The following is a 20637-nucleotide window of genomic DNA, read 5'->3' on the forward strand; positions in this document are numbered from 1 at the left end:
TGCAGCCGCGAGCGACACAGAAGGCGGAAAACAGCCGCGCGGTTCAGGAGTTTAATGCCGGAGGAGCTCGAACCCAGGGCCGCCCGGCACGGTGGGGTCTGCGCCGCGCGGGCTGGTCCCGAACCCGGGAACTGGCTGGAGTCCGCGGGAGACTCCAGGAAGCACCGGGACCCGGTTGGCCCGGGCGCAACCCAGGAGGGCTTCCGGGAGGAGGGGTCGGCCAGCGCGGCGAAGGCTTCCCGGTCAGCGGCCGGGCACCACGTACTCGTCGGCGGCGGCGGCGGCGGCGGCCGGCTTGGTGTCCCAGCCCGAGGTCTGCAGGTTGCAGTAGACCGGCTGCCCCTCGGGCCCCTCGAAGTTCATGTAAAAGTCATCCTCGGCCGACGACGGCAGCCTGGGGGCGGACAGACACACAGACGGGCAGGTGGGCGCGGCCCCGGCTCCCGAGCGGCAGAGGCAGAGGCAGAGGCAGAGGCAGAGGCGCGCACGGCTGTGGAGCTTTGCCAGGGCCTCGCGGTGCCCCCAGGCGGTGCCGGGCTCGGGCACAGGGCCTCCCCGCCGCCCCGTGGGCTCCACTGAAAGAGCCTCCGGGCCCGGGTTCCAGCCCCCGCAGCGGCACCCGCCAGAGCTCAGCCAGGCTCGGGGAGAAATGGAGACGAGCGGCCCGAGGCCTGGGAGCAGAGTCTGGAGCGGATCCGCGATGCCGCCCTCCCCGGCCCGTCTGTCCTGGTGTGTGTCCCTCTGCACCCTCTCCGTGCACTTCTCACTAAGCAGGCGCCGCGCTGGGAAAGCAGAAGCCGAGAGACCCGGAGCCACCCTCAGCCCTGGGCCGCTCCGCAGCTCCACAGACCCCAGCGCCACGCGGCAGGAGCCGAGGCCCCGGGGGAAGCTCCCTGAGAGATCCGGCGCCCGCCCGCCGGTCCACTGGGCCGGACCGAGATCCCGCACGCCGGGGGCCAACGCGGGGGGGGGGGGGGCAGGCCGGGGTGACCGGCACCCGCTCACTCGGCCACCTGTGCTTCCGTCCTCCTGTCCTTGGCGTCGCCGCGCACTGCCCAGCCCGGCCCCGGCCCCCGCCCGGCCTCCGCAAGGCCCAAACCCTCAGGCAGGGCCGCCGGGCGCCCACCCCAGCCCAGACGCCCGGAGCAGCTCGAGGGGCGGGTCACCCACCTGGGCCGGGCGCGCGGCGGCGGCGGGAAGTCCTGGAACACGTTCTCGTAGTCGGGGGTCGGCGGGCTGGGGGGGCCGCGGGGCGCCCTGCTGCTGTAGCGCGGCTGCCGGCCGGACCCCGGCCCCGGCCCCGGCCCCGGCCCCTCCCGGGGGAGCTTCCAGCCCTTGGCCCGGGGTCCCCGCGCCCGCAGACGCCCCCGGAGCCGCCGGCCCAGCAGCGCGGCCGCCGCCAGCAGCGCCCCGACCGCCAGCAGCGCCCCGGCCGCCAGTCCCCCCAGGGCCGCGGCCCCCAGCTCCCCCGGAAGGCAGGCGGCCCGCAGGGCGTCGAGGGCGGGGGTCCAGGCCGGGCCGGGCCAGCACGTGACCGGGGGCGCCTCCGAGCAGTTGTCCGGGCGCGGGGTCCAGGCGCGCAGGCGGCAGGAGCAGGCGGGGGGCCGCCCGCACGGCGCGTCGCAGCTGAGCAGCAGCACCGGGGGGCGCGCCGGGCCGCCCTCCAGGCTCTCCGCGGGGCCCGGCAGGCAGCGGCCCTCGGCGTCCGCGTCCTCCGCGCTGTCGTTGCTGGGGGGTCCCGGGCCGGGGGCGCCCCGCACAAGGCAGGTGGCCGTCACCGCCTCCCCCGTCCAGTTGGCGCACAGGGAGCCGCGGGCGCGGGGCGCCGGGAGCAGCAGCGGCAGCAGCAGCGCGACCCCCAGGGGGACCGCGGGGGGCGCCCGCATCCGGACACCTGGGCGGAGACGCCGTCAGCCCGTCAGCCCGTCCGCCGTGGGGCTGTGGCCGGCCGCCGCCTCCTGGAACAGCTCGGCCTAGAGGGGCCGCGGGCGCCCGCACCCACCTGGGGGCGCCCCCACCCACCGTGGCCGCAGAACAGAAGGCGGCAGGTCCTACGCTTCCCAGGAGCCTCCCGGTCTGGGGGCGGCCTTGTGCGGGGCGCGGGGGCCGGCCTGGGAGGGGGGCCTGCCTGGGGCCTGCCTGGGGGTCTACCTGGGAGGGGGGCCTGCCTGGGGGTCTGCCTGGGAGGGGGGCCTGCCTGGGGGTCTGCCTGGGAGGGGGGCCTGCCTGGGGCCTGCCTGGGGTCTACCTGGGAGGGGGTCCTGCCTGGGGCCTGCCTGGGGGTCTACCTGGGAGGGGGGCCTGCCTGGGAGGGGGGCCTGCCTGGGGCCTGCCTGGAGGTCTACCTGGGAGGGGGGCCTGCCTGGGGGTCCTACCTGGGGTCCTACCCAGGGGCCTGCCTGGGGGGGGTCCTACCTGGGCCTCTGCCTGGGGTTCTGCCCAGAGTCCTACCTGGGGGGGTCCTGCCTGGGGTCCTACACGGGGGCCTACCTGGAGGTCTGTCTAGGGTCCTACCCAGGGTCCTACTGGGAGGCCTGCCTAGTGTCCTACCTGAGGTCCTACCTGGGTCCTACTCGGGGTCCTACCTGAGGGTTCTACCTGGTGTCCTACCCAGGGGTCAGCCTGGGGTCCTACCCGGGGGTCTACCCGGGGTCCTACCGGGGGCCTACCTGGGGGCCCGCCTCGGCCTCTGCCGGCGGGGCTATGGTCCCCTCGGTGTTGGGGGCCCCGCTGGGATCACCCCGCTTCTCCGGGCTTGCGGGCTGGGCTGCCGGCTGGGGCTGGAAGAGGAACTTGGTAGGGGAAGGACACAGAGGCCGCCCCGCCCCGTCCTCACCCCCCGGGTGGGAGGGGTGGTGGAGACGTGCTCCCCCACCCCTCACCCAGCCACGTTCCCAGCCCAGCCGGCTCCGTGGCCCCTGGCCCCAGGCTCGGGAGGGGACAGAAATGGACACTGACCCGCTTTCCCTCGGTGCCCGTGCCCAGGCTCTGGAGGGCTTCCTGGAGGAGGCGGCACTGGACCTGTGCTGTGGGCTGGTGGAGAAGGGGGTCCCGGGGAGTGACTGCGAATCTGGGGCTGCCAGGATGTGGTGGACTGCGGGCGGGTGGGCGGGGCTCAGCCTGGGGCCCCGGGTTCCATCCCCGCCTCCGCCTGCGGCCGTGGTGCTGGACTGTCCTTACATGGACCCTTTTTATTTGTAGCACAGAGGCCTGCATCCTCTCAGCAGAGCGTTGCTGCAGGAGGGACCACGCCACCCCGGAGCTGCCCCTGGTGCTGTGGGGCCTCCAGGGGTGGACCCGGCAGGGCGGGTGGGGGTCCGGCCGGGAGCGGGAAGGGTCTCTGAGGGTATGGCACTGGCGTCTGGGGCGCGAGGCCCTGGGTTCGAGCCCTGGCAGGACCCTGGGTGGGCTGGGAAGCTGGGTGGATGGTGGCGGGGGGGGGGGGGGGGGTGTGTGTGTGCTGTGGGGGCTCCTCCCTCCGTCTCGTCACTGGATCCGGATCCAAATCACAGACGTGGGAGAGAAGTGGGGCAGGGGGAGGCCTGGGGCGGGTGGGTCCCTGCTGGCTCCCGGGGTGCTGAGCCAGCAGGTCCCGGGGTTCCCCTGCGATTTGCATGCCTGCCGAGGAGGAAGCCCGCGGGCCGGGTGAGGGTGAGGAAGGACCTCTTCCTGGGCCTGGAGTGAGGAGCAGGGGCTGGGGGCAGGCCCCGGGCTCATCAAGTGTGGGGGGCCTCTACCTCTTTGGGGATAAAAGCAACATTTTAAATAGACAGAAATCCAGAGACCCTGCAGACCTGCCCAGCCACTCCAGAAACTTCCCCCTGCAGTGGGCCGGGGGCTTGGACCCCGCTGGGCCTTGTGTCTTCCCGGGAGCAGGTGCACTCGGCCAGCTGAGCCCCCGCCGGGCCCCTTTCTTCTTTCCGTATTTATCTTTTATTGATTTATATTAACGAGAAAGATAGGAGAGAGCCAGAGGTCACTCTGGCACTTGGGCTGCCTGGAGCAGGACGGAGACCCTCACGCTGCAGCGCTCAGCGTGTCACCCACCGCACCACCGCCGGGACCACTGTACATTTCTCTTTGTAAACTAAGTTCTTTATTTATTTCCCTTTGGTTGCCCTTGCTTTTGTTATTGACGTCGTCATTGTTGGACAGGACAGAGAGACATGGAGAGAGGAGGGGAAGACAGAGACGGGGAGAGACAGACAGACACCTGCAGACCTGCTTCACCGCCTGGGAAGCGACTCCCCTGCAGGTGGGGAGCCGGGGGCTCGAACCGGGATCCTCCCGCCGGTCCCTGCGCTTTGCGCCACGCGCGCTTATCCCGCTGCGCCCCGCCGACTCCCGGCGCGTCTCCTTTTTGCTTTCTTCCCCTTTTGTTGCCCTTGCTTTGCTGTCAGTCATTCTTCCCCGCGGCCTCGGGGACCCAGGCAGGAGTCTGGCGCCCGGCCCCGAGGCTGCGTGGCCTCTGCTGCCACCCCGCGGCCACTCTCGGCACTGCAGGCACCGGCGGAGCCCCGCACCCGGGCCTGGAGCGGCTGGGGCCCCGGCCTCGCGCTTCCAGAAATGCGGCCGGTTCCCGACGCCCTGGGGACCTCGGTGCCCCGCACAAGGCGCGGGAGCGGGCGGCGTGCAGGTCCCCACTGGCCCGCCCCACGGCGGTCCCCCCCCAGCCCCCACCACCGACAGCTCGTGTGCCGGGGTCCTGGCTCTGGGCGAGGGGCCGGGACCCCCATCTGAAGCGCCTGTAAGAACTGGAGGCTTGGGACCGGGGGTGGCGCACCTGGCTGAGCGCACAGACCCGGGATGGAGCCCCGGCTCCCACCTGCAGGAGGAAAGCTTTGCGGGCGGTGAAGCAGGGCTGCGGGTGTCAGTCTGTCTGTCTCCCTCTTGATTGCTGGCAGTCTCTACCCAACAAATAAAGATAATCGTAACAAAAACCAGAACTGGAGTCCCGGGTGCAAACTGCAGGGGCTGGGTGCAGGCCCGGCTTTATTAGGGCGCTCGGCGGGGCCGGGTTCAGGCGGGGGGCGTCTGCGGGCTCTCGGCCTCCTCCTTGGAGCTCTGGCGGTCCGGGAAGAGAGGGCGCTCCAGCTTGTGCTCCAGGAACATGTGGTGCTGCGGCGGGAGCCCCACGCAGGCCCTGGGGGGTGGGTGCGTCAGCCCCAGCGCAGGCCCCCCGCCCCGGGACCCCCGCCCCGCCCCCGCGGGCCCCGCCCCCACCGGAGAATGTTCTCGATGCAGCTGCGCTGGCGGAACAGAGCGTTGACCACGGGCTCCCCCGGCGGCGCCAGCGGCGCCTTGAACAGGAAGCCGAGCAGGGACAGCACCGCGTGCAGCCGCCGGGGCTCGGGGTCTCCGGCCGCCCGCAGCGACACCCGCTCGCACAGCTCCGTGAGCAGCGCCAGGTCCAGCATGATGGGGGCCGCCAGCAGCGAGTCCTGCGGGCGACAGGGGCTGAGCCAGGACCCCGCCCCGGACCCGGACCAGCCCGGGGACCCCGGGGCAGAGCAGGCCGGCTCCCCGAGGCCCCCCGCCCCGGCTCCCCGAGGCCCCGCCCCGCCCCCGAGGCCCCGCCCCCGCCCCGCCCCAAGAGGCCCCGCCCCGCCCGCCCACCTCGCACGTGTTGTGCAGCACCAGCGTGTTGGTGCCGCCCAGCATCAGCTCCGACGTGTACTCGTCCAGCGCCCGCTTGCTGTCGCCCACGTAGGGGACGTACTTGATGACCACCTGGGGCAGCGCAGGGGACCGCGCTCAGTCCCTGTGTCCCCTTGCCTTGTCCTCCTGAAGCCCGGCTCCCCCGCCCCCACCACCTCGCATGCCGACCCCGTCCCCGCCCCCGCCCCACGCACGCAGTGGTCCGGCTCCTCTCCGGGCGCGTAGAGCACGGGGTTGGCGCGCACCATGTCGCCCAGGACGCCGCTCTTGGACGCCTCCTTGGAGCGGAACTGGCTGGGCGCAGACAGGTTCCTGCCGTCGTTGTTGCCCAGGTGGTTGTAGCTCACGACCGACATGGTCTGCGGGGCGGGGCGCTCAGTGGAGACCCGCCCGCCCCCGGGTCCCCTCCCCTCCCCTCCCCTCCTGCGGGGTCCCGCCCTGGCCGTCCACCTTGAGCCCCGAGCCGATGAGGAAGTCTACCAGCACCGACTTGACCTTGGTCTGGCCACTCTTGAAGTCGTCGCCCCCCACGAAAACCCGGCGCTGCACCGCCAGCTCCCGCGCGCCCGGCACCAGCGTGTTCTGCGGGGACCCGTTGAGGAAGGCGCAGCCTTCCAGGATGCTGGCCACGGCGAACAGCGTAGACGGGGACACCTCGCCGCCCAGCTGCGGTGAAGGGCGGTCAGCCGGGAGCCCCCGGCCCCCCAGACCCCCAAGCTGAGCCGCCCCGGCCTGGGCCCCGCCCCCGCCCCCGGCCCGGGCCCCGCTCCACTGAGGCCTGACCATCCACGGCCCGCCCAGCTCTGGCCCCGCCCCTGCCCTTCAAGGCTCGACCAGTCACAGCCGCGCCCTCTGGCCCCGCCCACCTCGATGGCGCGCAGCAGGTTGTCGGCCGTGTCGTTGTGGCCGGCCACCACGTCGCAGAAGCGCTCGGTGTTGGCTGTCCACATGATGATGACTTTGTCCACCCCCGAGCTGGCCCGGAAGTCGCGGATGTCCCTGCGGATCTGCTCCAGCTGCGGGGAGGGGCGGGGGCTTGGGCAGGTCCCGGATCCCGCCCTCTGACAAGTGGGATCTGGAGTCCCCCCCACACCATGGGGGCCTGGAGACAGTCTGGGACGGACAGCCGGGGGTGGCCGCCTGGCAGATGGACAGCCGGGGGTGGCCAGCTGGGGGCACAGGGGGGTCCTGAGCGCACCTGCTGCGCGCGCGTGCCCGGGATGAGGTTGTCGGCGCGCGCGCCCTGGTTGGCGGCGATGAAGTCGGGCTCGTACACCGAGGGCCGCGGACGCAGCGGCTCCATGTGCGGCCGCAGCAGCTCCTGCAGGGCGGGCTCCAGCACCCGCGCGCGCCGCATGGCCGCCGCCAGGTCCAGCGACGAGATGTCCCAGCCTAAGGGACAGGCCTGCTGCCCCGGGCCCACGGGACCGCAACACGCCCCCGCCCCGCCCCGGGACCTCCGCCCCGGCCCGCCCGGGGCCCCGCCCCCGCCCCCGCCCCCGCCCCGCGCACCGTCCAGGACCAGGTCGTCGGGCGCCACCATGGGCAGCACGGAGCTGAAGGGGACGAAGACCTCGCGGCCCTCGGAGTCCAGGCCGAGGCTCATGGTGCCCGCCTGAGTCAGCGAGCCGTAGTAGTTGGCCTCCTGGGGGGCGGGGGGCGTGAGGGCCAGCGGGTGGGCTCAGCCCCGCCTCCGCCGCTGCGCGCCCCCATCCCGGACCCGCAGCCCCTCCCCCTCACGCTTTGGGGCTCCCGCCCGCAGCCCCCCACCCGTCCCTGCGCCCCTCTGCGCGCCCGGCCGTTGGGCCCCCGCCCAGGCCCCGAGCCGCCCCGCACCCACCTTGCGGCCGGCGCGCGTGGGCCAGGCGAGGCGCAGGCGGTTGGCGAGCAGCGCGGCCGTGAGCGTGGAGCCGTTGTTGCCGCCCCAGCCGACCAGCATGAGCCCCAGGCGCGGCACCTTCCGCTCCGTGCGGATCCACAGGCGCGCGGAGACCGGGCGGACCTGGGGACCGCGCATCAGCGGGCGAACAGCCTCCGGCCCGCACCCCGCGCTCCCCGGCCCGCACCCCGCGCCCACCTTGAGGACGCCCCCCTCGCGGCTGACGCGCGTCGTGCGGTACTCGTACTGCGCCTCGATGGCGTCGGGGCCGTACACCACGTCGGGGCTGTCCACCTCGAACGCAGCCATGGCGGCGGCAGCTCTGCTGCGCGACCCGGCGCGCGGACCCTAAAAGGCCAAAGCCCCGCCCCGCCCCGCCCCGCCCCGCGGACAGGGGTCCGAGCGAGGCTGCAAGCCGCGTGCCCCGCCCCGCCGCAGGGAGCCGCGAGAGGAGGGGCGGGGACACCGAGGGCGAGGAGTCGGGGTGCGGGCCTGCGGTGGGGAGGGCTGCGGGCCCTGCCTCGGGGAGGCCGACCGGGAACGCGGGGGAGGGACGGTGAGCCCCCACCACCGGCCGGACGCGGCGATCGGGCCGTGGGAATCCGCGGCGGGGCGCGGGGGCGGCTCCCCCAGGAACTTTGCAAAACAAGCACCGCGGCTGGAAAGTTTCCACTCTGGAGCGCGCCCAAGGCCGACGCGGGGTGCCGAGCGAGCGCCGGCAGGAAGCGGCGGGGCGGGGTTGCGGGGCGAGAAGGGGGGGGGGCGCTGAGCCGGGAAGATGGTGGATGGGGCGCAGAGCGGGGCCATGGCAGCCCGCAGGCCGGGGGTGTCTGGGGTCCCGGGACACCGGGTCGGGCGAGCGGGGTTGCGGGGCCTCTAGGGGAACTTGGGGGCGGGACGGGGTAGGGGACTCGTGACTGGCGGGCGAGCCGCACCCCCCCCCAGGGCCCCGTGTAGGGAGTCGGGAGCCTGCGCGGCCCTGACCCCTGGACCCCTTAATCCAGGCCCCTGCTCCCGGCCCGGGCCCGCCCACAGCAAACACCACCGGGACCCTGACCCTTGGCCCCCCCACCACCTGTGCACACACGCCCCGCGTTTCGGTCACGTTTATTGTGGAGTCGGCGGCCCGGGGTCCTCCTCCCGGGCCTTTTTGGCAAAGTGAGCGGCCCGCGACCCCCCAGGAGGCGGCTCGCACCCAGTCCAGTCCCGGGCGGGGAGGCCCAGGGGCGCAGGCATGGCGAAGAGGCTCGGCCCCTCCCTGAGTGTGGACGCCGGCAGCCGGCGAGAAGCAGCGAGTGGGGGCCGTGCCCCGCGTAGAAAAAGGGGCTCTGGTACAAAAATAGGGGCGGGCGGGGTCACTGGGGTCACTGTGGCGCGCGCAGCTGGCTCTGGTCGAAGTGGGCGATGCGGCCCTTGATGAGCGCCAGCTTGCCGTGCAGGTACTCGCAGCGCTGCTTCTCCTGCGCGTAGCCGCGGTGCGTCTGCAGAGGGATCCGGGGGGTGAGCGGGCGGGCGGGGAGGGGAGGAGGTTGGGGGGGGGAGGGGGCAGGGCCAGCGCACCTTCTTGATCTTGCGGTACTCCTGCAGGATCTGCCCCCGAGTGGTCTGCAGACAATAGGGAACAATGTGGGGCCGCCTCCCCGATAAGGGGGACAATGTCCTAAGGGCTCAGCCCCACCGCTGCCCCCCACCCCTTCCTGTCCCCCCACCCCCGCCGCCTAGCCTGTCCTGTCCCTGTACCCTTCCCTCCCCCGTCCCCACCCACCCCTTTCTCACAGGATCCCGTCCCCACCTCGGCCTGGGATGAGCCCCCAGCCCCCGCCTTACCTCATACTCGGCCGAGCCCTGGGCCAGCTGCCGCAGCTGCCCGTCCAGCTGCGTGAAGCGCCGGGTGACCTGCTCGATGCGGGCGTGCAGGCCGCGGTACTCCGCGTACTCAGCGTTGAAGTCGGTCTTGTAGCGCTGCCGCTGCTCGGCAGACACGATGGGGGGATACCTCCTGGGGACAGACGCGGCTGAGGGTGGGGCCCCCACCCGGGACCTAAGGGGCGGCCGTGGGGCGGGGCACTCACAGCAGGTAGTCGGGGGTCTCCGAGGTGGACGTGGGGGTTGGGGCGGCAGAGGAGGTGCAGCCTGCGGGCAGCCCTGGGGGACAGAGGAGCTGAGGACAAAGCCTAGAGAGAACCACGCCCACAGAACCAGGGCCGCAAATGTATCCAGGGTCCCCACAAACCCCCACAATGTAACCAGGCTCCCCACAGACCCCCCACAATGTACCCAGGGTCCCACAGATCCCCCACATTGTACCCAGGATCCCACAGACCCCCCCACAATGTACCCAGGCCCCACAGACCCCCACAATGCACCCAGGATCCCCACAGACCCCCCACAATGTACCCAGGGTTCCACAGACCCCCCCACAATGCACCCAGGATACCACAGACCACCCACAATGTACCCAGGGTCCCACAGACCCCCCCACAATGTACCCAGGCCCCACAGACCCCCACAATGCACCCAGGGCCCCACAGACCCCCCACAATGTACCCAGGATCACCACAGACCCCCCACAATGTACCCAGGGTCCTACAGACCCCCACAATGTACCCAGGGTCCCACAGGCCCCCCACAATGTACCCAGGGTCCCACAGGCCCCCCACAATGTACCCAGGGTCCCACAGACCCCCCCACAATGTACCCAGGCCCCACAGGAACCCCCACAATGTACCCAGGGCCCCACAGACCCCCACACAATGTACCCAGGGCCCCACAGACCCCCCACAATGTACCCAGGTTCCCACAGACCCCCCCACAATGTAACCAGGGTCCCACAGACCCCCCCACAATGTAACCAGGGTCCCACAGACCCCCCCAAAATGCACCCAGGATCACCACAGACCCCCCCACAATGTACCCAGGGTCCCACAGACCCCCACCACAATGCACCCAGGGTCCCACAGACCCCCCCACAATGCACCCAGGATCACCACATACCCCCCACAATGTACCCAGGGTCCCACAGACCCCCCCAATGTTCCCAGGATCATCACAGACCCCCCACAATATACCCAGGGTCCCACAGACCCCCCCACAATGTACCCAGGGTCCCACAGACCCCCCCACAATGTACCCAGGGTCCCACAGACCCCCCACACAATGTACCCAGGGTCCCACAGACCTCCCACAATGTACCAAGGATCACCACAGACCTCCACACAATGTACCCAGGGTCCCACAGACCCCCCACAATGTACCCAGGGTCCCACAGACCTCCCACAATGCACCCAGGGTCCCACAGACCCCCCACAATGTACCCAGGGCCCCCACAGACCCCCCACAATGTACCCAGGGCCCCATAGACCCCCCCACAATGCACCCAGGATACCACAGACCACCCACAATGTACCCAGGGCCCCCACAGACCCCCCACAATGTACCCAGGGCCCCATAGACCCCCCCACAATGCACCCAGGATCACCACATACCCCCCACAATGTACCCAGGGTCCCACAGACCCCCACACAATGTACCCAGGGTCCCACAGACCCCCCACACAATGCACCCAGAATCACCACAGACCCCCCCACAATGTACCCAGGGTCCCACAGACCCCCCACACAATGTACCCAGGATCACCACAGACCCCCCCACAATGTACCCAGGGTCCCACAGGCCCCCCACAATGTACCCAGGGCCCCCACAGACCCCCCACAATGTACCCTGGGTCCCACACACCCCCCACAATGTACCCTGGGTCCCACACACACCCCACAATGTACCCAGGGCCCCACACACCCCCCACAATGTAACCAGGGCCCCACACACCCCACAATGTACCCAGGGCCCCCACAGACCCCCCACAATGTACCCAGGGTCCCACAGACCCCCCACAATGTATCCAGGGCCCCACAGACCCCCCCACAATGTACCCAGGGCTCTGCACTGACCGGGCCCCCATACCCACAGACCCCCACAATATACCCAGAGTGTCAGTGTCTGTGGCATCCGGTGGTGGACCCAGGGGCGCAGGCAGTGTAGACGTGGCATCTTGGGGGTCCCCGGGGTTCCCCCGGAGGCGCTCCTTGTAGACTCTCTTAGGCCGCTTCCGGGGCTTGGCGCCAGGGCTGTGGGGGGCGCAGTCGGCAAGGGGGGGCAGGGGTGGGGGGGGGACCACGGGGTCCCGGCCCAGGTCGTTGCTGAGGTCGGCCAGGGGGTCATGGGCGCGAGGGGGCTCGAGCCACGGGGGTGGGGGCAGGGGTCTATGCGGGCTGGGGGCGCTCGGCGGGGCGGTAGGAGTGGGGTCGTCGCCCAGCTTCCCGTTGGGGGGGCCGGGGGCCGGGTGGGAGATGCGGTGCCGCTTGGGGGCGGGCAGGGGGTCCGGGGGCGCCGGCCGCTTCTGCAAGGCAGGGGTGCGGGGCTGAGCGGGGGGCGGCCGAGGGTCCCTCACCCCCGCCGCAGGCCCCCACCCTACCTGGAGGGGCGAGACGGAGCGGCCTTGTTCTCTGGGGGGACTGGTGGCCGAGGACTCCGTGGGGGCCCCCGCAGCCTGGGGCTGGCACAGCTTCCTGCGAGGAGGTGAGGGGAAGCTGGGCTTTGGGGGCCACCCTCACACACTGCACCCCCTGAAAGAGGGGGCTCCAGGTGGGGTGCACAGGTGGCCCAGAGGGCCCACTGCAGCCGGAAGGCCTTGGACGGGGGCCTGGAACCAGTCATGGTACCCCAACCTGGCCCTGGAGGGCCTGGGAAGAGATAGGGGCCCTGTCTCAGTGTGGGCTTCCCGGGTGGGGGACCAGGCGGTCACTGGAGGGGCTCAGGGACAGCTGCCCTAATGGCCCCGCCCCAGGCTCCTCTAGCCCCGCCTACCTCCCCCCCGCCAGTCAGGCCCCGCCCACTTCCTTCAGCACCAGCCAGGCCCCGCCCACCCACCCACCCCGCGCGCCAGCCAGGCCCCGCCCACCTCCCCCAGCACCAACCAGGCCCCGCCCACCTCCCCCAGCACCAGCCAGGCCCCGCCCACCCACCCCACCCCCGTGCCCCTCCCCCAGCACCAGCCAGGCCCCGCCCACCTCTCCAGCAGGCGGCGAAGCAGCCCCTGGTCGCCCTCCGAGTAGCCCGGCCAGTCGCGCTGCACGTCGCGGTACGCGCTGTCCTTGAGCGTCCACGTGGCGTCCCGCGCGCTCACGTTGGCCACCTGTGGACAGACTGGGCATTAGGGGCATAGACAGACAGATGGAAAGACAGGAAGTCAGAGGCAGACAGGGAGACGGGGAGACGGAGATACAGACAGATCGAGACACAAGCAGATCGGGAGATAGACAGGGAGACAGACTGAGGCGGGGAGACAGAGCCAGAGTTAGAGCCAGACAGAGGCAGGGAAACAGACAGAGGTGGGGAGACAGACAGACAGACAGAGACAGAGGCGGGAGACAGAGGCAGACAGACAGAGATGGGGAGACAGACAGACAGACGCAGGAGACAGAGCCAGACAGAGACAGAGGCGGGGAGCCAGACAGACAGACAGAAGTGGAAGACAGACAGAGATGGGGAGACAGACAGAGACAGAGGCATGAGACAGAGCCTGACAGACAGAGACAGAGGCGGGAGACAGACCGAGACAGAGGCGGGAGACAGACAGACAGAGACAGAAGTGGGAGACAGAGACAGAGGCAGGGAGACAGACAGACAGAGGCAGAGGCGGGAGACAGACAGACAGAAGCGGAAGACAGACAGACAGAGACAGACAGAGGCAGAGGCGGGGAGACAGACAGAAGCGGGAGACAGACAGAGACAGACAGAGGCAGAGGCGGGGAGACAGACAGACAGAGGCAGGAAACAGACAGACAGAAGCGGGAGACAGACAGGCAGAGGCAGAGGCGGGAGACAGACAGACAGAGGCGGGAAACAGACAGAAGCAGGAGACAGAGACAGAGGCAGGAGACAGAGACAGAGGCGGGAGACAGACAGACAGAGGCAGGAGACAGAGACAGAGGCGGGAGACAGACAGAGACAGGAAACAGACAGAAGCAGGAGACAGAGACAGAGGTGGGAGACAGACAGACAGAGGCAGGAGACAGAGACAGAGGCGGGAGACAGACAGAGGCAGGAGACAGAGACAGAGGTGGGAGACAGACAGACAGAGGCAGGAGACAGAGACAGAGGCGGGAAACAGACAGAAGCAGGAGACAGAGACAGAGGTGGGAGACAGACAGACAGAGGCAGGAGACAGAGACAGAGGCGGGAGACAGACAGAGGCAGGAGACAGAGACAGAGGTGGGAGACAGACAGACAGAGGCAGGAGACAGAGACAGAGGCGGGAGACAGACAGAGGCAGGAGACAGAGACAGAGGCGGGAGACAGACAGACAGAGGCAGGAGACAGAGACAGAGGCGGGAGACAGACAGAGACAGGAAACAGACAGACAGAAGCAGGAGACAGAGACAGAGGTGGGAGACAGACAGACAGAGGCAGGAGACAGAGACAGAGGCGGGAGACAGAGGCAGGAAACAGACAGACAGAAGCAGGAGACAGAGACAGAGGTGGGAGACAGACAGAGATGGGAAACAGACAGACAGAGGCGGGGAACAGACAGACAGAAGCGGGAGACAGACAGAGACAGAGGCGGGGGAGACAGAGACAGAAGTGGGAGACAGACAGACAGACAGCCGGCAGACCTGTGGGAGCAGCTCCCCGAGCGCCTCCTTGTCGTTGGCGGCCAGCCCGTCCCTCTGCAGGCGCAGCAGCAGCTCGGCCTTGCGGTAGGGCCTGAGCGCCAGCAGGTGCAGCACGCGGTCGCGGAGCGGTCTGCACGTCACCCCGGGGTCCCCGCCTCCGCCTCCGCGCGTCCAGCCTGCGGGGTTCCGGGGGGCCGCGCGCTTCCGGGCCGGGGCTGCGTCGGACGAGGCGGGGGGCGGCCCGCGCACACGCACCCGGCGGCCTGCGGGAGGGGAGGGGAGGGGAGGGCAGGGGCGCGGGGTGAGCCCGGAGCCCAGGGAGCCGCCCGCCGCCCGCCCCGCGCACCCCGCGCACCCAGGTAGCGGCCGCCCGGCTTGATGACGATGGCCGTGCGGCTGCGGGTCTCCCCCTCGGCCTGGGCCAGGCTGAGCCGCGCCCTCTGGTAGGACTCGTCCGTGGCGCACACCGTGATCTTGTCCTGGATGGCGCCCAGCAGGGCCAGCTGCTCCACCCCGCAGCTGAGGGAGGCGGGCGTCAGGGGGCCGGGAAGATGGGGTGGGGGTCCAGGAGGGGGCCGGGTGGGGGCCGGGGTGGGGGTCCAGGAGGGGGCCGGGTGGGGGCCGGGAAGACGGGGTGGGGGGCCGGCGGGCGGGCCCACCTGGAGCCATGGCGCACGCAGTCAAAGCTGCCCTGGGGGCCGTCGCGGCCGGCCGAGGACAGGTAGAAAGAGAAGGTTCTGGGCTCTGGGCCGCCGGGCTGCGGGACTCGGATGTGCTGGGGGCGGAGGGCGAGTGAGGGGCCGGGCCGCGGGACCCCCACCCAGAGGCCCCCACCCCACGGGCCGGTCCCCGGCTCACCCCCTGGCTGCCCTGGAAGCAGATGGAGGGTCTCGGCGCCGAGGAGTCCTGCGGGGAGGCGGGTGCCCGCGTCAGTCCCCTGGAAGGGGGTCGGGGCTGCCCGGCGGGTGACACCCCGGTGTGGGCGGGGCGGGCCGGCTGTGGCCCGGGAGCGCTACTCAACCCTGAACAGGATGACTGGGAGAAGCCCGGGGCACCTCCCGCTGGACACAGACTCCGCGAGGGGCGAGGGGGCGGCCCGGGTGAGGGAAGCCCCCCACCTCCGGCTTGGTCCTGGGTGTAGCCCCCGCGCTGAGGCCGCGACTGCCCGTCCCCCTCCACCCACCTCACCCCATCTCCACCACCTGTCCCCCACCTCTCCCACCCCGTCCCCCATCTCCAGCACCCGTCCCCCACCTCCCCACCCTGTCCCCCACCCCCCAACACCCCCAATCTCCACCACCCCGTCCCCCACCCCCCCACCCCGTCCTGTGACTGGAAGGCTGGGCAGAGGCTGCTTCCTGGGCTCTGATGTCCCAATTGCTGACGTCACCCGGCCAGGGCGCCAGGGCGCTGACCTCTGTCCTGAGTCACCGAGGTGTTTACTGTCCCCTCCGGCACTCGGGAGGGCAGGGCAGGGCTGGGCACTCGGGAGGGGAGGGGAGGGCAGGGCAGGGCCAGAGCAAGGCCCCCGGGAACCCACCCCCCCACCCCCACCCCTGGACAGAGGCGCCCTGAGCCTGGTGGGTCTGGCCACCGGGGAGGGGCTGACAGCTGGGGCGCCCTTGGGTGAGTGGGAGCAGGCTGGGTGGGTGCAGGCCCTACCACCCAGCTGGGTCAAGCACCCAGCTCCCAGCTCCCAGCACCCAGCTGACAGCACCCAGCTCCCAGCTGACAGCACCCAACTGACAGCCAGCACCCAGTGACACCCAGCTCCCAGCACCCAGCTGACAGCCAGCACCCAGCTCCCAGCACCCAGCTGACAGCACCCAACTGACAGCCAGCACCCAGTGACACCCAGCTCCCAGCACCCAGCTGACAGCCAGCACCCAGCTGACAGCCAGCACCCAGTGACACCCAGCACCCAGCTGACAGTCAGCACCCAGCTCCCAGCACCCAGCTGACAGCACCCAGATCCCAGCACCCAGCTGACAGCCAGCACCCAGCTCCCAGCACCCAGCTGACAGCACCCAGCTCCCAGCTCCCAGCTGACAGCCAGCACCCAGTGACACCCAGCACCCAGCTGACAGTCAGCACCCAGCTCTCAGCACCCAGCTGACAGCACCCAGCTCCCAGCTGACAGCCAGCACCCAGTGACACCCAGCACCCAGCTAACAGTCAGCACCCAGCTCCCAGCACCCAGCTGACAGCACCCAGCTCCCAGCTGACAGCCAGCACCCAGTGACACCCAGCACCCAGCTGACAGCCAGCACCCAGCTCCCAGCACCCAGCTCCCAGCACCCAGCTGATAGCACCCAGATCCCAGCACCCAGCTGACAGCCAGCACCCAGATCCCAGCACCCAGCTGACAGCCAGCACCCAGCTCCCAGCTGACAGCCAGCACCCAGTGACACCCAGCACCCAGCTGACAGTCAGCACCCAGCTCTCAGCACCCAGCTGACAGCACCCAGCTCCCAGCTGACAGCCAGCACCCAGTGACACCCAGCACCCAGCTGACAGTCAGCACCCAGCTCCCAGCACCCAGCTGACAGCACCCAGCTCCCAGCTGACAGCCAGCACCCAGTGACACCCAGCACCCAGCTGACAGTCAGCACCCAGCTCTCAGCACCCAGCTGACAGCACCCAGCTCCCAGCTGACAGCCAGCACCCAGTGACACCCAGCACCCAGCTAACAGTCAGCACCCAGCTCCCAGCACCCAGCTGACAGCACCCAGCTCCCAGCTGACAGCCAGCACCCAGTGACACCCAGCACCCAGCTGACAGCCAGCACCCAGCTCCCAGCACCCAGCTCCCAGCACCCAGCTGATAGCACCCAGATCCCAGCACCCAGCTGACAGCCAGCACCCAGATCCCAGCACCCAGCTGACAGCCAGCACCCAGCTCCCAGCTGACAGCCAGCACCCAGTGACACCCAGCACCCAGCTGACAGTCAGCACCCAGCTCTCAGCACCCAGCTGACAGCACCCAGCTCCCAGCTGACAGCCAGCACCCAGTGACACCCAGCACCCAGCTGACAGTCAGCACCCAGCTCCCAGCACCCAGCTGACAGCACCCAGCTCCCAGCTGACAGCCAGCACCCAGTGACACCCAGCACCCAGCTGACAGTCAGCACCCAGCTCCCAGCACCCAGCTCCCAGCACCCAGCTGACAGCACCCAGATCCCAGCTGACAGCCAGCACCCAGTGACACCCAGCACCCAGCTGACAGCCAGCACCCAGCTCCCAGCTAACAGCCAGCACCCAGCTCCCAGCACCCAGCTGACAGCCAGCACCCGGTGACACCCAGCTCCCAGCACCCAGTTCCCAGCTGACAGCCAGCACCCAGCTCTCAGCACCCAGCTCCCAGTGCCACCCAGCAGATACCCAGCACCCATCACTGACGTATAGCACCCAGGTCCCAGCACACAGACACAGGACACCGGCACCCAGCTCCTGGCTCTCCAGGACCCAGCACCACAGCCCCAGGGAGGCAGAGGCCTGGCCCGACCCTGAGCCCTGCACAGCCACCACGACCCCGGAGCCCCAGACCCTCAGCCTCCCCGTCATGCCCAATCACGGCCCAACACGACCCGACCCAACCCAGGGCGCGAGGTAAAGCCTACTGCAGCCCCAGGCCCACCCGCATCCACACCCCACCCAGACACACGGACACCCCACCCAGACACACGGACACCCCTCCCAGACACACAGACACCCCACCCAGCTGACCAGCAACCCCCAACCCGGGTTCCTGACCTGAGACCCAGGGCGACACAGACCCCAGGTGACTGGGTGACGGGGACCCAGGGTGACGGGGACCCAGGGGCGACAGGGACCCCATGGTGACAGGGACCCAGGGCGACAGGGACCCAGGGTGACGGGGACCCAAGGGGACCCAGGGCGACAGGGACCCAGGGTGACGGGGACCCAAGGGGACCCAGGGCAACAGGGACCCCATGGTGACAAGGACCCCATGGTGACGGGGACCCCGGGGCGACAGGGATCCAGGGTGACAAGGACCCCAGGGTGACAGGGACCCAGGGCGACAGGGACCCAGGGCGACAGGGACCCCATGGTGACAAGGACCCCAGGGCGACGGGGACCCAGGGCGACAAGGACCCAGGGCAACGGGGACCCCAGGGTGACGGGGACCCCAGGGAACCCAGGGCGACAGGGTCCCAGGGCGACAGGGTCCCAGGGCGACAGGGAACCAGGGTGACGGGGACCCCAGGGGACCCAGGGTGACAGGGACCCAGAGTGACGGGGACCCAGGGCGACAGGGACCCCATGGTGACAAGGACCCCAGGGTGATGGGGACCCAGGGTGACAAGGACCCCAGGGCGACAGGGACCCCATGGTGACAAGGACCCCAGGGTGACAGGGACCCCAGGGTGACAGGGACCCCATGGTGACAAGGACCCCAGGGTGACGGGGACCCCAGGGTGACGGGGACCCCAGGGGACCCAGGGTGACAGGGACCCAGAGTGACGGGGACCCCAGGGTGACAGGGACCCAGGGCGACAAGGACCCCAGGGTGACGGGGACCCAGGGCGACAGGGACCCCATGGTGACAAGGACCCCAGGGTGACAGGGACCCCAGGGTGACAGGGACCCAGGGTGACAGGGACCCAGGGTGACAGGGACCCCGGGGCGACAGGGACCCAGGGTAACGGGGACCCAGGGTGACGGGGACCCCGGGGCGACAGGGACCCAGGGTGATGGGGACCCAGGGTGATGGGGACCCCGTGGTGACAGGGACCCAGGGTAACGGGGACCCAGGGTGACAGGGACCCAGGGTGACAGGGACCCAGGGCGACAGGGAGCCCAGGGTGACGGGGACCACAGGGGACCCAGGGCGACAGGGTCCCAGGGTGACAAGGACCCCATGGTGACGGGGACCCCAAGGCGACGGGGACCCAGGGTAACAGGGACCCAGGGCGACAGGGAGCAAGGGCGACAGGGACCCAGGGTGACGGGGACCCAGGGCGACAGGGACCCAGGGTGACAAGGACCCAGGGTGACAAGGACCCCAGGGTGACAAGGACCCCATGGTGACGGGGACCCAGGGCGACAGGGACCCCAGGGTGATGGGGACCCAGGGTGATGGGGACCGCGTGGTGACAGGGACCCCAGGGCGACGGGGACCCCAGGGTGACAAGGACCCCAGGGTGACGGGGACCCAGGGCGACAGGGACCCAGAGCCAGGGACCAAGGCAGCATGGAGACGCCCCGAGAGAGGGTGGTGGTCGCGCCACAAGCCCCCATCGCGGACACCCCGGCGGGGAGGCGGCTGTCCGCGCCCGGAGTGGTGGCCAGCGCAGCCTGGGCCCAGCTTCTGGGGCCACTTCCTGCCTCCTCCAGGTTGGCCTCCAGGGGCGACCGGGGAGATCCTCGGCCGAGGCCGGGACAGACACCGGCCCCCGACTCCGCCGGCCGGGCAGGAAGCGGCTCCCCACTTCCCCTTCCTCCGCCGCCCCGGGGCCGGGCACCGGGCACCTGCCAGGGGCGGGGGGAGCGCCCCAAGTGGCAGCCCCCGTCGTCGCGCAGAGGCGGCCGGGGGTCCGGGTCCGGGGGTCCCGGGACACAGGCGCCACCGCGGGACAGCCCCTGCCGGGGCGGGGGCCGGGCGGTTCCCTGGGCGGGGCGCGCCGTCCCCGCCGCCCGCGCCGCCCGCGCCGCCCCCGCCGCCCGCGCCGCCCCGGGCTCTGCGCGCACCCGGGACCCCCGGCCGGCCCACCCGACGGACCGGGACCCCGGTGGCCGGCCCCCGCGCCGCGGCCCACCTGACTGGCGCGGTAGGTCTCGAAGGCGCGCAGGGCGCTGTCGGTGAGCTTGAGGTGCAGCACGGACACACGGCCGCCCGCGCCGACGCGGCCGCACGACAGCCCGTAGCTCCGAGCCTCCTTCAGCGCCGCCATCTTGCGACATGGCCGCACGCCCCCCGCGCCGCCAAGCCCCGCCCCCGCGGCCGGCGCGCTGCATTATTCATGAGGCGCCCCGGCCACGCCCCCTGCGGGGTCGCGGCCCCGCCCACACACCCACCAGGGCCAATCAGATTTGCCGGGCTGTTGCATATTCACGCGCCACCCCCTCCACTCGGAGGCAGGCGGCTCCCTACCGGGTCCGGCCACGCCCCGTATGAATTATTCATGAGCGAGCCCGGAGCCGACTTGCCTCTCGGACCCTCGCGCATCTCCGGCTCTGGAAGAACGCAGAGCACGTGTAGGGGCGTGGCTGGTGCGTGAGGTGGGCGGGGTTATGCAAAGCCGGCGCGGCGCGTGGTGCACTCTGGGATAGGACTCTGGGGGCTCTCCTTAAGGTGGCCGGCCGGACCCCAACCCGCGCTGTTGCCGGAGGAGAGCATCCTACTGGGTAGCCAGCTCCCCTTCAGGAGCCTCCTGGGAGCGCAGCCCTTTTCACAGGTGTCTAATAT

The 20637-nt window shown here is 70.8% G+C and overlaps 3 protein-coding genes across 4 annotated transcripts; all 3 read right to left on the minus strand.

Moving 5' to 3' along the window:
• Window positions 1-37: 37 nt before the first annotated feature.
• On the minus strand, window positions 38-2815 carry LRRC25 (leucine rich repeat containing 25). 2 transcript variants are annotated; one of them, XM_060182399.1, is made up of 3 exons: window positions 2670-2815; window positions 1171-1894; window positions 38-394 (listed from the first exon to the last, which is right to left on the minus strand). In XM_060182399.1, the coding sequence occupies exons 2-3, from the start codon at window positions 1884-1886 to the stop codon at window positions 244-246; spliced, it is 867 nt and encodes a 288-aa protein (XP_060038382.1). In that variant the 5' UTR covers window positions 1887-1894; window positions 2670-2815; the 3' UTR covers window positions 38-243. The 2 variants fall into 2 exon arrangements, with proteins under 2 accessions (XP_060038382.1, XP_060038383.1); XM_060182400.1 differs by having other exon boundaries at window positions 2623-2763.
• Window positions 2816-4978: 2163 nt separating this feature from the next.
• On the minus strand, window positions 4979-7964 carry ISYNA1 (inositol-3-phosphate synthase 1). Its single transcript, XM_007533209.3, has 10 exons — window positions 7736-7964; window positions 7499-7660; window positions 7171-7303; window positions 6857-7050; window positions 6525-6674; window positions 6109-6324; window positions 5853-6017; window positions 5617-5730; window positions 5224-5441; window positions 4979-5143 (listed from the first exon to the last, which is right to left on the minus strand). The coding sequence occupies exons 1-10, from the start codon at window positions 7844-7846 to the stop codon at window positions 5020-5022; spliced, it is 1587 nt and encodes a 528-aa protein (XP_007533271.1). The 5' UTR covers window positions 7847-7964; the 3' UTR covers window positions 4979-5019.
• An 803-nt stretch (window positions 7965-8767) lies between these two features.
• ELL (elongation factor for RNA polymerase II) lies at window positions 8768-20164 on the minus strand. The gene is made up of 12 exons (XM_060182434.1): window positions 19988-20164; window positions 15067-15114; window positions 14868-14983; window positions 14564-14727; window positions 14209-14471; window positions 12604-12728; window positions 12009-12102; window positions 11519-11933; window positions 9610-9682; window positions 9365-9536; window positions 9098-9142; window positions 8768-9018 (listed from the first exon to the last, which is right to left on the minus strand). The coding sequence occupies exons 1-12, from the start codon at window positions 20120-20122 to the stop codon at window positions 8902-8904; spliced, it is 1767 nt and encodes a 588-aa protein (XP_060038417.1). The 5' UTR covers window positions 20123-20164; the 3' UTR covers window positions 8768-8901.
• Between the last annotated feature and the right edge of the window lie 473 nt (window positions 20165-20637).

This window comes from Erinaceus europaeus, chromosome 23, assembly GCF_950295315.1.
Source record: "Erinaceus europaeus chromosome 23, mEriEur2.1, whole genome shotgun sequence".
Classification (NCBI taxonomy): Eukaryota; Metazoa; Chordata; class Mammalia; order Eulipotyphla; family Erinaceidae; genus Erinaceus; species Erinaceus europaeus.

What these genes read in the sequence shown, in the direction of transcription:
- LRRC25 (XM_060182399.1), bottom strand. Translation starts at nt 1,886, where the DNA reads ATGCGGGCGCCCCCCGCGGTCCCCCTGGGGGTCGCGCTGCTGCTGCCG. An exon ending in CCGCCGCGCGCCCGGCCCAG is followed by an intron (nt 395 to 1,170) that starts GTGGGTGACCCG and finishes GTCCGCCCCCAG; the next exon opens with GCTGCCGTCGTCGGCCGAGG.
- ISYNA1 (XM_007533209.3), bottom strand. Translation starts at nt 7,846, where the DNA reads ATGGCTGCGTTCGAGGTGGACAGCCCCGACGTGGTGTACGGCCCCGAC. An exon ending in CCACGCGCGCCGGCCGCAAG is followed by an intron (nt 7,304 to 7,498) that starts GTGGGTGCGGGG and finishes CCCGCCCCCCAG; the next exon opens with GAGGCCAACTACTACGGCTC. An exon ending in CGGGCACGCGCGCGCAGCAG is followed by an intron (nt 6,675 to 6,856) that starts GTGCGCTCAGGA and finishes CCCTCCCCGCAG; the next exon opens with CTGGAGCAGATCCGCAGGGA.
- ELL (XM_060182434.1), bottom strand. Translation starts at nt 20,122, where the DNA reads ATGGCGGCGCTGAAGGAGGCTCGGAGCTACGGGCTGTCGTGCGGCCGC. An exon ending in TCGGGGAGCTGCTCCCACAG is followed by an intron (nt 12,729 to 14,208) that starts GTCTGCCGGCTG and finishes GTCTGTCCACAG; the next exon opens with GTGGCCAACGTGAGCGCGCG. An exon ending in GCTCCGTCTCGCCCCTCCAG is followed by an intron (nt 11,934 to 12,008) that starts GTAGGGTGGGGG and finishes CCTGCCTTGCAG; the next exon opens with AAGCGGCCGGCGCCCCCGGA.